Raw genomic sequence first — 10567 nt, 5'->3', positions numbered from 1 at the left:
TTAAATAGTTGTAATTTGAATCACTGGCAAAATCCTGTCGAAATCCCTCGCGCAGCATACAAGAACGTGTAAAAAGGGCTTCTAAAAGAAGAAGTATGTCAAACAGCACATTTTTCAAGGGATCACGATATTGTTGTGCTGCCTTCTTGTCATTCTTGGATACCTTCCTCTCGCAACGATGCAAATAGGAAAAAACGCTCGCTTCGGCTGGCGAAGTCGCTTTTCAAGGGAATGCGATCGAGATATCTGGCAACTTGTTTTCATGCACTCGGCGAGAGGCACCACGGTGAAAATTTACAGGGGCAACGGATTAACAGTAACAGCGCCAGCGATGACGAACTTGGCGCCACTGGACTGCAAAAATGCAGCCGCGGAATGCAAGAAGAAGAGCTACCGGTCTTTCCTTCACACATTCGTATCAAATTTTATTTTATTGCATTCAATAGAAACAAATTATTCATCAACCAAGTAATCACCAGCAATAATTGATGAATAATTCGTGAGTGCAATAAAGTAAAATTTGACGCAAAAATCGGACCGAACCTTTTGGCTGACCCAAAAAATTATACATTTTTTGTTCGACTTAGGATATTTATATCTCAATCTGAACATTGCGAGCGAACGAGCGCGACACGCGATTCGTACGTCGCTCTTCGTTGCGACGTCGGTCGACGTTAGCGTGCCGCGTCGCCGCCGTATACTGCATTCCGTGTACTCGCACGCACATCCAGCTATATTTAATCCGCGGTGGGTGTATTTTCGACTCAGCCGGTCTAAAAATAGCCGAAACACGTTCCGCCACATTCCACCGTTGTATTTAGATTCTTACGCCCTCGTAATACGGACACACGTTTACACGCGCCCCCGTGTGCATAATTGATACGTCAACGTACGCAATATCATTAAGTCAGTGAAACAGTTCGGCTCGATTTTTGCTTAAATAATATTAATTCTTCTCGCATACATGGAACCAAGAGAATTTCGAACGTATAATCCTTCGATTTGAATTCCTTAACTTTACATCATTGCATGCACGAAATAAAAAAAATAAATTATGTTTTGTAACGTTAATTGCTGAACGTGTGAAAATATGGCTAACCACTGTTCTGTAAAGATAAATAAATAAAATATACATAACATAAAATAAACAATAGAAACACGGAAAATATTGGGTCGTCCGGAAAGTTCGTGCCGATTTTTAATAGATGACGTTGGAACATGTCTGAATATATCAATGTTATTGAAAACATACGATTTATATACATATGCTTAAAGGTGACATTTCAACGCATCTTTAGGAAAACAGTTGTTTCAGATAAATTGATTCGTGTCAGTTTTGTACTCTTTTGAAAATGGAAGAAAACAAAGAACATTTTAGACACTTGATGCTTTTCTATTACCGGAAAGGCAAAAATGCCTCACAAGCAACAAATTCGATATGTTCTGTTTACGGAGAAGGCGCTTTAGCTGAAAGAACCGTACGTAAGTGGTTCGCTAAGTTTAGAGCTGGTGATTTTAACCTTAAAGACCAAGAACGCTCGGGCAGACCCTCTACTACTGATGATGACCAAATCAAGACACTGATCGAGAATAACCCGCGCTACACGACACGTGAATTAGCAGAGATACTGAAAATATCGAAAACCACTGTCCACGATCATGTAGTGAAGCTTGGTTACGTAAGTCGCCATGATGTATGGGTTCCGCATAATTTGGCCGAAAAAATTTAATGGATCGCATTTCCATCTGCGACTCGCTGTACAAGCGCAACGAAAACGTACCATTTTTGAAGCAATTAGTGACGGGTGACGAAAAATGGATCATTTACAACAATGTAGAACGAAAAAGACCCTGGGGTAAGCGAAATGAACCAGCATTAACCATTTCGAAAGCCGGCCTTCATCCAAAAAAAGTCATGCTCTGTGTCTGGTGGGATTGGAAAGGAATCCTATATTATGAGCTCCTACCACACAACCAAACGATAAATGCAGATAAGTACTGCTCGCAACTGGACGAATTAAAGACAGCGATTCAGGAAAAACGTCCAGAATTAGCTAATAGGAAGGGCGTCGTGTTCCATCAGGACAATGCCAGACCTCATGTTTCTTTGACTACCCGACAAAAATTGTTGGAGTTTGGCTGGGATGTGCTACCTTACCCACCGTATTCACCAGACCTTGCACCTTCAGACTTTCACTTATTTAGGTCTGTGCAAAATTCTCTTAGCGGCAAGAACTTCGACTCTTTGATCGACATAAAAAACCACCTTGAGGAGTTTTTCGCCGAGAAACCTAAGAAGTTCTGGGAGAATGGAATCTTCCAGTTGCGTGAAAGATGGACAAAGGTTGTGAAACAAAACGGTGCATACATAAGTCAATAAATATTTATCGACATAAAAAAATGTTGCCTTTGAATTTTCCTTCAAAATCGGCACGAACTTTCCGGACGACCCAATAGTTACATACTATGTTCCTGTCGCTGCTGCTGTTATTAGGACTGTTGCTGCAAGTGTTGTTAGTGCTGCGGCTGCTCTGGTGATTGCCACTGCCGTTTTTACAATTATTGCTGCTGTTTCGATCGTTTCATCTATTGTTCCTGCCGACTGTTCCTCTTGTAGCAGCGGCAACAGCAATTGTATCAGGTTTCGCATCTTCTGCAGCAGCAGTATCAAACTCCGCAGCTGATTTGCCGACTCTTCCAACCCATTCATTTCGTCGTCGCCTGAAAATAATAATAATAATAATAATACTAATAAAAATAATTATATTTATAATGTATAATATTCTGTCATGTATTAGGTTGTTCATTAAGTTCTGCGGTTTTCTCGATAGATAGCGTTTGTCCATTGAAAAAGATAGCATGCATCGCCTGAACCGCGGATTGCCGCATACTCCGTGACAGGTTAGACAACGCTTGACATTTCGCCAGAGTCTTTGTTGTGTTTTGACGTGTTGTGTGCACGCGCTATTCATTGAAAATGGAGGATCAAAAGGTGCATTTTCGGCACATTTTGCTATTTTTCTTCCGCAAAGGAGTAAAAGCGACGGACGCGCAACGTGAGATATGTGGCGTGTACGGGGACTCGGCCATAAGCGCTGACACTTGTCAGCGTTGGTTTGCGCGCTTTCGTTCCGGAGATGTGAACGTCTCCGATGCTGCTCGCTCCGGTCGTCCATCCACCACTGACGACGACCAAATCGTGGCCGCGATCAAAGCAGACCGACACCTGACGACGCGGGAGATCGCGGAGCGCTTCGACATCGCCCATACAACGGTTGCGCAGCGATTAAAACGACTTGGGATGTCGAAAAAAGCAGATGTTTGGGTCCCTCACGAGCTCACCGAAAAGAACATTTTGGACCGCGTCATGATCTGTGAATCCCTGCTGAAATGGAACTCGCTGGAGGCCTTTCTCAAACGGGTGGTCACGGGAGATGAAAAATGGGTGGTATATAACAACATTCGACGCAAGCGGTCATGGTGCGGTCCGGGTGAGTCGTCACAATCGGTTGCCAAAGCGGATTTGCATCCGAAGAAAGTGATGCTGAGCGTGTGGTGGGATTGGCGAGGCGTCCTGTACTTCGAGCTGCTTCCGCGCGGTCGGACCATCGACGCCGAGAAGCATTGCGCTCAGTTAGAAAAATTGAAGCAGGCAGTGGCGGAGAAGCGGCCGGAATTGGCGAACAGGAAGGGCGTTGTCTTCCACCACGACAACGTCAAACCACACACTGCTTTGGTGACCAAGAAGAAGTTGAAGTGCTTTGGCTGGGAAGTCATGCAGCACCCACCGTACTCCCCAGACCTTGCGTCGTCGGATTACCATCTGTCCCGGTCACTCCAAAACAATCTCGACGGGCAGCGCTTTAATTCAGTGGACGATATTCAAACGTACTTGGAGGACTTTTTCGCGCAGAAGTCGCGCGACTTCTACAAACGCGGCATTATGTCTCTTCCAGAACGTTGGCAGAAGGTGGTCGATCAAGATGAACAATACATTCTAGATTGAATAAATGTGTAAGTACAATAGATTTATGTTTTAATTTAGAGCAAAAAAACCGCAGAACTTAATGAACAACCTAATATATATTATTAATATTTGATGATAATACGATGCTTACGCGACATGTTGCAGCTGAATAGAAGGTTGTTAGCTCGAACCATCGAACGACTCACGCAAGGAAAGACAATCGATGTCAGAAACTGAGTTTGGTAGTTGGTAGCACGTGGTGGGGATGGTCTCGCTTAAACGGGAAAGATTTAAAGTTCACCAATCAACTTGTCAAAATTTGGCGCGCTCGGGGCCATCGCAAATCAAAAGGGCCCTTCCACACACTTCACTCAACTCGATAGAAACATTAACAATTTTACAATTATTATGCACTTTATTTCTTTGTACGCTGTTCGCAAGACCGACGAATATCGGGATGATAATAGTTTCTAAATTGTTATACAGAAAAACGCGATGCGCGAACTTTCAACATTTCTCTGATGAAAAAGAAAGAAAAAGGCTAAAGTGTTTCGTAGCATTCGCAGCGCTAACTGGACTACAGCTGTAGTCAGTGTGAATACGTACGACGAAGAAAATTGCAAAAGAAAAGTCGAAAAGAGCGAGTTAGACGAAGATGACGACACGCAATATTATCGTGAAGAAGTGGGAGAAGAACCTGACAAAGATATTATAATATTAAATATTAAATAAATTATATGATACTTATGTCAGTACACAAACACATAGCGAGATACGAATCAAAGAAAGCAAAACTCGACAAGTAAATTGAAATAATTAAAACTTGCAAAATAGTTGTAATAAAATGATATATATATATATATATATAAAGTCGACTATCTTTAAGGTACACTGTGACTTATGACGTCAAAGGCGAAGAATAACACTGTAAAATGTGCTAAAATTTTTGACATCTGTCCGATACATTCTGTAGAACTATAAAATAATTTTCGACGATATATCATATACATTTTTCATTATACATTTTTTAATTTTCACGGTTCTGACAACTGAGCTACAAGATTTGATATCACGATTTTAACATCGTGTCATCGATAAAAACAAAGTTTTCGATACATTTCGCGCTTCTAAAGATCATAAAAATTTTAATTTTTGATAGGAAAAGTGAAAACTGAAAGCAATAGGAACGCAAGAAATTTTTCGTTACACACTGTCACGTTTGAATCTCCGACTTTTCTCACCTGTGGCATCAGATTCCAGCATTGCCTATTGTCTATTCACTATAAACTTTTTTCTGTCCATTATAACAAAATATAAGACTTTTAATACTGTTTTCTTCGATAAATCTAGTTACATCACATTGTGCTTATTTGCTCTGCATACTAAGAACGATCAGCTACAATCACTGGACATTCCTTTCTATTTTGCTATTCTAAAATAAAAATAACTAATGTTTTAATCAAAGCCAAAATGTAATTAATTAATTAATTAAATTCCAGCTTTGATTAAAACATTAGCTATTTTTATTTTAGAATAGCAAAATAGAAATGTCCAGTAATTGTAGCTGACAATTCTCAGCATGATTAAGGAAAGGTGCAACAAATGTAAACAAAGATCAGCAAATAAGCACAACGTGATATAACTAGATTTATCGAAGAAAACAGTTTTAATAGTCTTATATTTTGTTATAATAGACGGGAAGAAGTTTATAGTGAATAGACAATAGGCAATGCTGGAATTTTGTTCGTGCAATCAATGTTTCTGTCCTGAAAATGGAAGAAATGAAAATACATGCAAGTGTGTTAGTCGTTCAATACTACTGCCACATTATATTGTCCCATTTTTTACAGGACGATATAACACAAAAATTGGAGAAAGAAAAGGAGTTCATGAGTTGTTCCGATTCGGTCTGCATTTTCTGAATAACTGATTGCTCCTCATCAGTTCGTTAGTCTTCAAGTCGATGATGTTCTCCAGCTGTTTCCGATTAGCTTCGAGACCCTCGATGTTGTTCGTTAGCTCCATATTTTTTTCGCTTTGATCGAGTCGATCGAGACGCGCGAGCTCCTCTATCCGCATGTTGTACGCCTCCCTCTCCGTTTTCAGCTTCATCTGGAACTCGGCTCTTACTCTTGATCATCTCCTGCGCCTCGAGGCTGATCCTCTGTCTCAACGCATCCCCGTCGCGATCTTTTTCCTCCAGAAGCTGTTGCACGCGCGGGACCTCCTTCTGCAACCAATCAACTGTGGATTCCTGCGCGGACAAGTCTCCCTGAAGCTTCTCGATCTCATTCTTCAACGCTGAATCTTCATCGTTCTGCAACGAATTCCTCCTCGTTCTCCATAAGCTCCGGCTCGAAGACGGCATAAGCAGTTTGGAACGCTGCGAAAATAATACAACATATGATTTCTCGATTCGATGCTGTAATTTAGTGTAATTTAGTGTAGTTTCAGTTTCAATATTTTGATTTTTATTTTATTGCCTCATTAATCGATAAATATTTGCAAGCTTGCATCATGTAAAAATCGACTCACCTCACATTGCTTCGGTAATAGGTACTATAAACGGTAATTGGATGATCCGTTGAGCGACTTGTCGAGTGACATCTCGTTAATCGACGACATGATCGGCTTGTACATATTCTATCGTGTATTTAAACCGTAAATTTCAGATTGTTTATCTAAAATAGTTGATAGATTTTCTATAGTTCTCTATCGGTTTTATCATATAGCTTAGATATCGTTTTTAATCAATTTCTATCTGATTGTGCTTTATTAAAAGTTACTATTAATCTGATTGTGCTTTATTAAAAGTTACTTTTAATCTGATTGTGCTTTATTAAAAGTTACTTTTAATAAAGCACAATCAGATTAAAAGTAACTTTTAATAAAGCACAATCAGATAGAAATTGATTAAAAACGATATCTAAGCTATATGATAAAAACGATATCTAAGCTATATGATAAAAACGATAGAGAACTATAGAAAATCCATCAACTAGTTTAGATAAACAATCTGCAATTGACGATTAAATAGACGATAGAATATTATTAATTTTGATAAAGCACGATCCGATAGAAGTCGATTAAAACTATATCTAAGCAATACTATATAAACGATAGAGAATTATAAAAAACCTATCAAATATTTCAGATACGTAATCTGAAATTTACGAACCAAAAACACGATTCAATCAGATAGATTTTTGATAAAGCACGATCCAATAGAAGTCGATTAAAAACTATATCTAAGCAATACTATATAAACGATAGAGAATTATAGAAAACCTATCAAATATTTCAGATACGTAATCTGAAATTTACGAACCAAAAACACGATTCAATCAGATAGATTTTTTTCTATCTGATTCTATCGTTCTTTTTAAGCAGGGATATACACATCAGGTTTCTCTTCTTTTCGCTGTATGCTGGGATTACGCGATTACGCGTTGTTGCGACTATCATCGTTGACTATCCGAGCTTGCAACATCTTGATACACTTCTCAAGATACCGATTGATGCGATCCATTTCTTGCATCTTAGCTCTCAGAACCTCGGTTTCCAGAAACTCCGTCGGCCCAGCTCGTTTCGCTTGCTGCGTAGAAGTAAACTCATTTTATAAGCACATAGATACATAAAGTAATCGTCTTGTACAAAAGTCTTCATCTTATTTTTTTGTTGTAAATATAACATTTACCTCTAATTCTGCTTTCATCTCATTAATCTGGTTTGCGTAACGTTTCATAAGTACACCGTCGGACATGACTTCGTTCACTTGAGGCTTATTTTTGATGTTTCTAGCCTTGGACGCAAACCTAAACAATGAAATAGTATCATCAAAGCATGTTACGCTATACATGTGCCAATTATTTAAACAAATTATAACCAAAAGTATATGAAGTACTAACGATAGTGTGCGTCGAGTTTCGTTCAGCGCGGCCGGTGTTACCGTGCATATTATTGCCGTTATAGCGTTTCCGCCCAGCGAAGTCTGAAGCAATCTCGTCAATTTGCTGTCGCGGAAGTTTATGTATCTCTGAGCGCCTTGCGACTCGCTCAGTCGCTTGATTACAAACGCCAACGTGGACAGGGACCAGTTAATGTGGCATCCCTCCTTAAAACGCACGCCAGTGGCACCTGTTTGCCGCGCTCTCGCCGAGCCAGCGAGATCCACCAGATTTAACTGCGCCACTTGTGTTGCACCATCCGAGTCAGCCTCAGCTTCTCGACTCTCGATCGTCTATAACAATGCATAGATTGTTACTGACATTTTCGGTTAAATATTTTTACAATAATTTCATAAAATATTTCACACGCAAAAATTAGAAATTAGAAAAAAGAAAAACTGGCATTCTTACAATTCGAAATATTGTGTGGCTCCTGCTGCTACACTCGTTCATGTTCGTCTTTCCTATCCTCCTGTTCGTATTGCCCTCGTTCATTATTATCATAACGTTCTCTGGACTGTTCGCAACCTTCTCCGTGCACTTCACGAACACCTGGTCGTTTGTGTCTTTGTACATTTTGAGTTCCACTACATTCTCGCTCAGGAGATCGTTGACTCTTTCATTGTATATCTCGAAGTAGGATACTCTGAAAAGTTACATGCATAATTAAAACGTTACAAAACTTTTAACAGTGCGTCTATACTTGTTCAGATAAAAGAATTTCTTCAAAAACAGATAAGATAATTTTCAGGACTTTTTGCTAAATAACAACCTCAATGAAAATTCGCGTTCTGGGGTGTTGGCTACTGCGTCGAAAATGTGATCGACCGCCAACGGTATTATACCAGGTTCCTTCGAGGTACCTATCATAGTATAGGTTTTGCCTGAACTAGTCTGTCCATAGGCGCACACTGTGCCATTAAATCCATTGACGGCAGCGTCGACGATAGGCTTTACAATCGTGCTGAACACGTTCTCATTAGTGGCACTCGCATCGAAAACGCGATCTGCAAATAGGACATCGCAAGTCGTACATCAACATAGCCATGGATCCCATCAGGGATGAAAGACGATAAACAGAAGAAAAAAAACGAGCGTCTACATGCGCAACTTGGCGGTCGATTGTGTATCATATTACTTGCGTGAAAATTACAAAAGTGAGCAGGTTTATTAGATGTTGACCGACGGAATTATATTCTAGTAAATTTGCACACTTCTGTAATCTTCACCCAAGTAATATAACACACGATCGACTCCTCTACGCGCAGAAATCGGAATAAACCTTTCTTGGCCACATCATGCAGCCAGCTTCTCTTATTTGAAACGCGAGATAGACACGTAAGTGTTGGAGGGAAACCATCGGACAAAGACCGGGAGACAGTTCAAAGCATAGACATACACGTGTCTTATACGGCGATTTTCGAGACGAATGCGATATGTAAACACCGATCGGTCGCTTCCAAATAGGACGAGTGGAACAACGTTGCTTCAAACTGTACAGTTTGATCTGTAAGCGACCGATCGGTGTTTACTCTTACAGACTCCGAGTTCTGTGCATCTTAAGGGGGGAGCCTGCTTCAGAACGCTGAAAATAAGGTATAATTTTACGAATTGTTTTTGGAGAAACTATACAGCGGATCATTATAAAACTTTGATGCATTTATTAGTACATGTTTAAAGATAAAAAAATTATTTTTTTATTTGAATATATCGCCTGTAGAGGTCGTCCTGGAGGCATCTTAGTGCAGCCGGCATTGTAAATTGGTGAGCATTCTCCTGCCTCCAAATTTCATCCAAACTGAAAAATTGAAATATTTTCTCGTTATTTATGAATTCCCATCGTCGATGAACCTTTAATATTCATAAAAACATTAAGTTAAACAATTATTTTTGCATGAAAAAGTTCAACAACTTTGCCTAAAAATCGTACTTTTGTGTTCTAAGCTCCACCATTTTGGCACTTTTCAACTTTTTTCTTCTCTCTTTGGTTCATCGACGATGGGAATTCATAAATAACGAGAAGATATTTCAATTTTTCAGTTTAGACGAAATTCGGAGGCAGGAGAATGCTCAGCAATTTGCAATGCCGGCGACGCGGCTGCACTAAGATTTCTCCAGGACGACCTCTACAAGCGATATATTCAAATCAAAAAATAATTTTTTTTATCTTTAAACGTGTACTAATAAATGCATCAAAGTTTTATAATGATCCGCTGTATAGTTTCTCGAAAAACAATTCGTAAAATATACCTTATTTTCAGCGTTCTGAAGCAGGCTCCCCCCTTAAGATCTCGATACGTCGGCGTTATACGTACCGAATCCGTCACTCCGCTTTCTCAGCTTCGCGTCAATAGCCACGATGCTGTTTCCGTGAACCGACCACTGAATAGGCAAATTTTCATCCTTTTCCCGCTTAATGAATGGCCTGACCTTGATGGCCACTTTAATGTTCTCCATCATTGCGAGTAAGAACGTGTTTCAGCAGTTTAATCGAGGAACATCAGCCTTATCGTCGCATTCGAACGGCCCACATTACGATGACATCAACAACCGTGAGCTACGACCCCACTCGTCAACAGTTCGCAGAAAACTGAACACCACCGAACGCGTTCGCGGCTCGCGCACTTGCGCCCTGTCCAAAGTCAAATTACGT

At 40.0% G+C, this 10567-nt stretch overlaps 1 protein-coding gene across 2 annotated transcripts; it reads right to left on the bottom strand.

Moving 5' to 3' along the window:
* Nucleotides 1-5769: 5769 nt before the first annotated feature.
* On the bottom strand, nt 5770-10567 carry LOC105282842 (kinesin-like protein KIN-7N). 2 transcript variants are annotated; one of them, XR_894590.3, is made up of 7 exons: nt 10230-10567; nt 8687-8921; nt 8326-8560; nt 7876-8207; nt 7665-7782; nt 6503-7562; nt 5770-6350 (listed from the first exon to the last, which is right to left on the bottom strand). XR_894590.3 is itself a non-coding variant. In XM_011345103.3 (6 exons), exons 1-6 carry the CDS (start codon nt 10372-10374, stop codon nt 7410-7412), a joined length of 1218 nt encoding a protein of 405 aa, XP_011343405.2. In that variant the 5' UTR covers nt 10375-10567; the 3' UTR covers nt 5770-7409. The 2 variants fall into 2 exon arrangements, 1 of the variants encoding a protein (XP_011343405.2); XM_011345103.3 differs by having other exon boundaries at nt 5770-7562.

Source organism: Ooceraea biroi, chromosome 7 (assembly GCF_003672135.1).
Source record: "Ooceraea biroi isolate clonal line C1 chromosome 7, Obir_v5.4, whole genome shotgun sequence".
In the NCBI taxonomy this organism is placed as follows: domain Eukaryota; kingdom Metazoa; phylum Arthropoda; class Insecta; order Hymenoptera; family Formicidae; genus Ooceraea; species Ooceraea biroi.
The sequence above is the reverse complement of the archived record's forward strand: the minus strand, read 5'-3'. Positions and strand labels throughout refer to the sequence as shown.

Coding starts and splice junctions, on each gene's coding strand:
- LOC105282842 (XM_011345103.3), bottom strand. CDS start 10,374: ATGATGGAGAACATTAAAGTGGCCATCAAGGTCAGGCCATTCATTAAG. Junction 8,208..8,325: donor GCCACACAATATTTCGAATT/GTAAGAATGCCA, acceptor GCATTGTTATAG/ACGATCGAGAGTCGAGAAGC. Junction 7,563..7,664: donor AGATGAAAGCAGAATTAGAG/GTAAATGTTATA, acceptor ACTTCTACGCAG/CAAGCGAAACGAGCTGGGCC.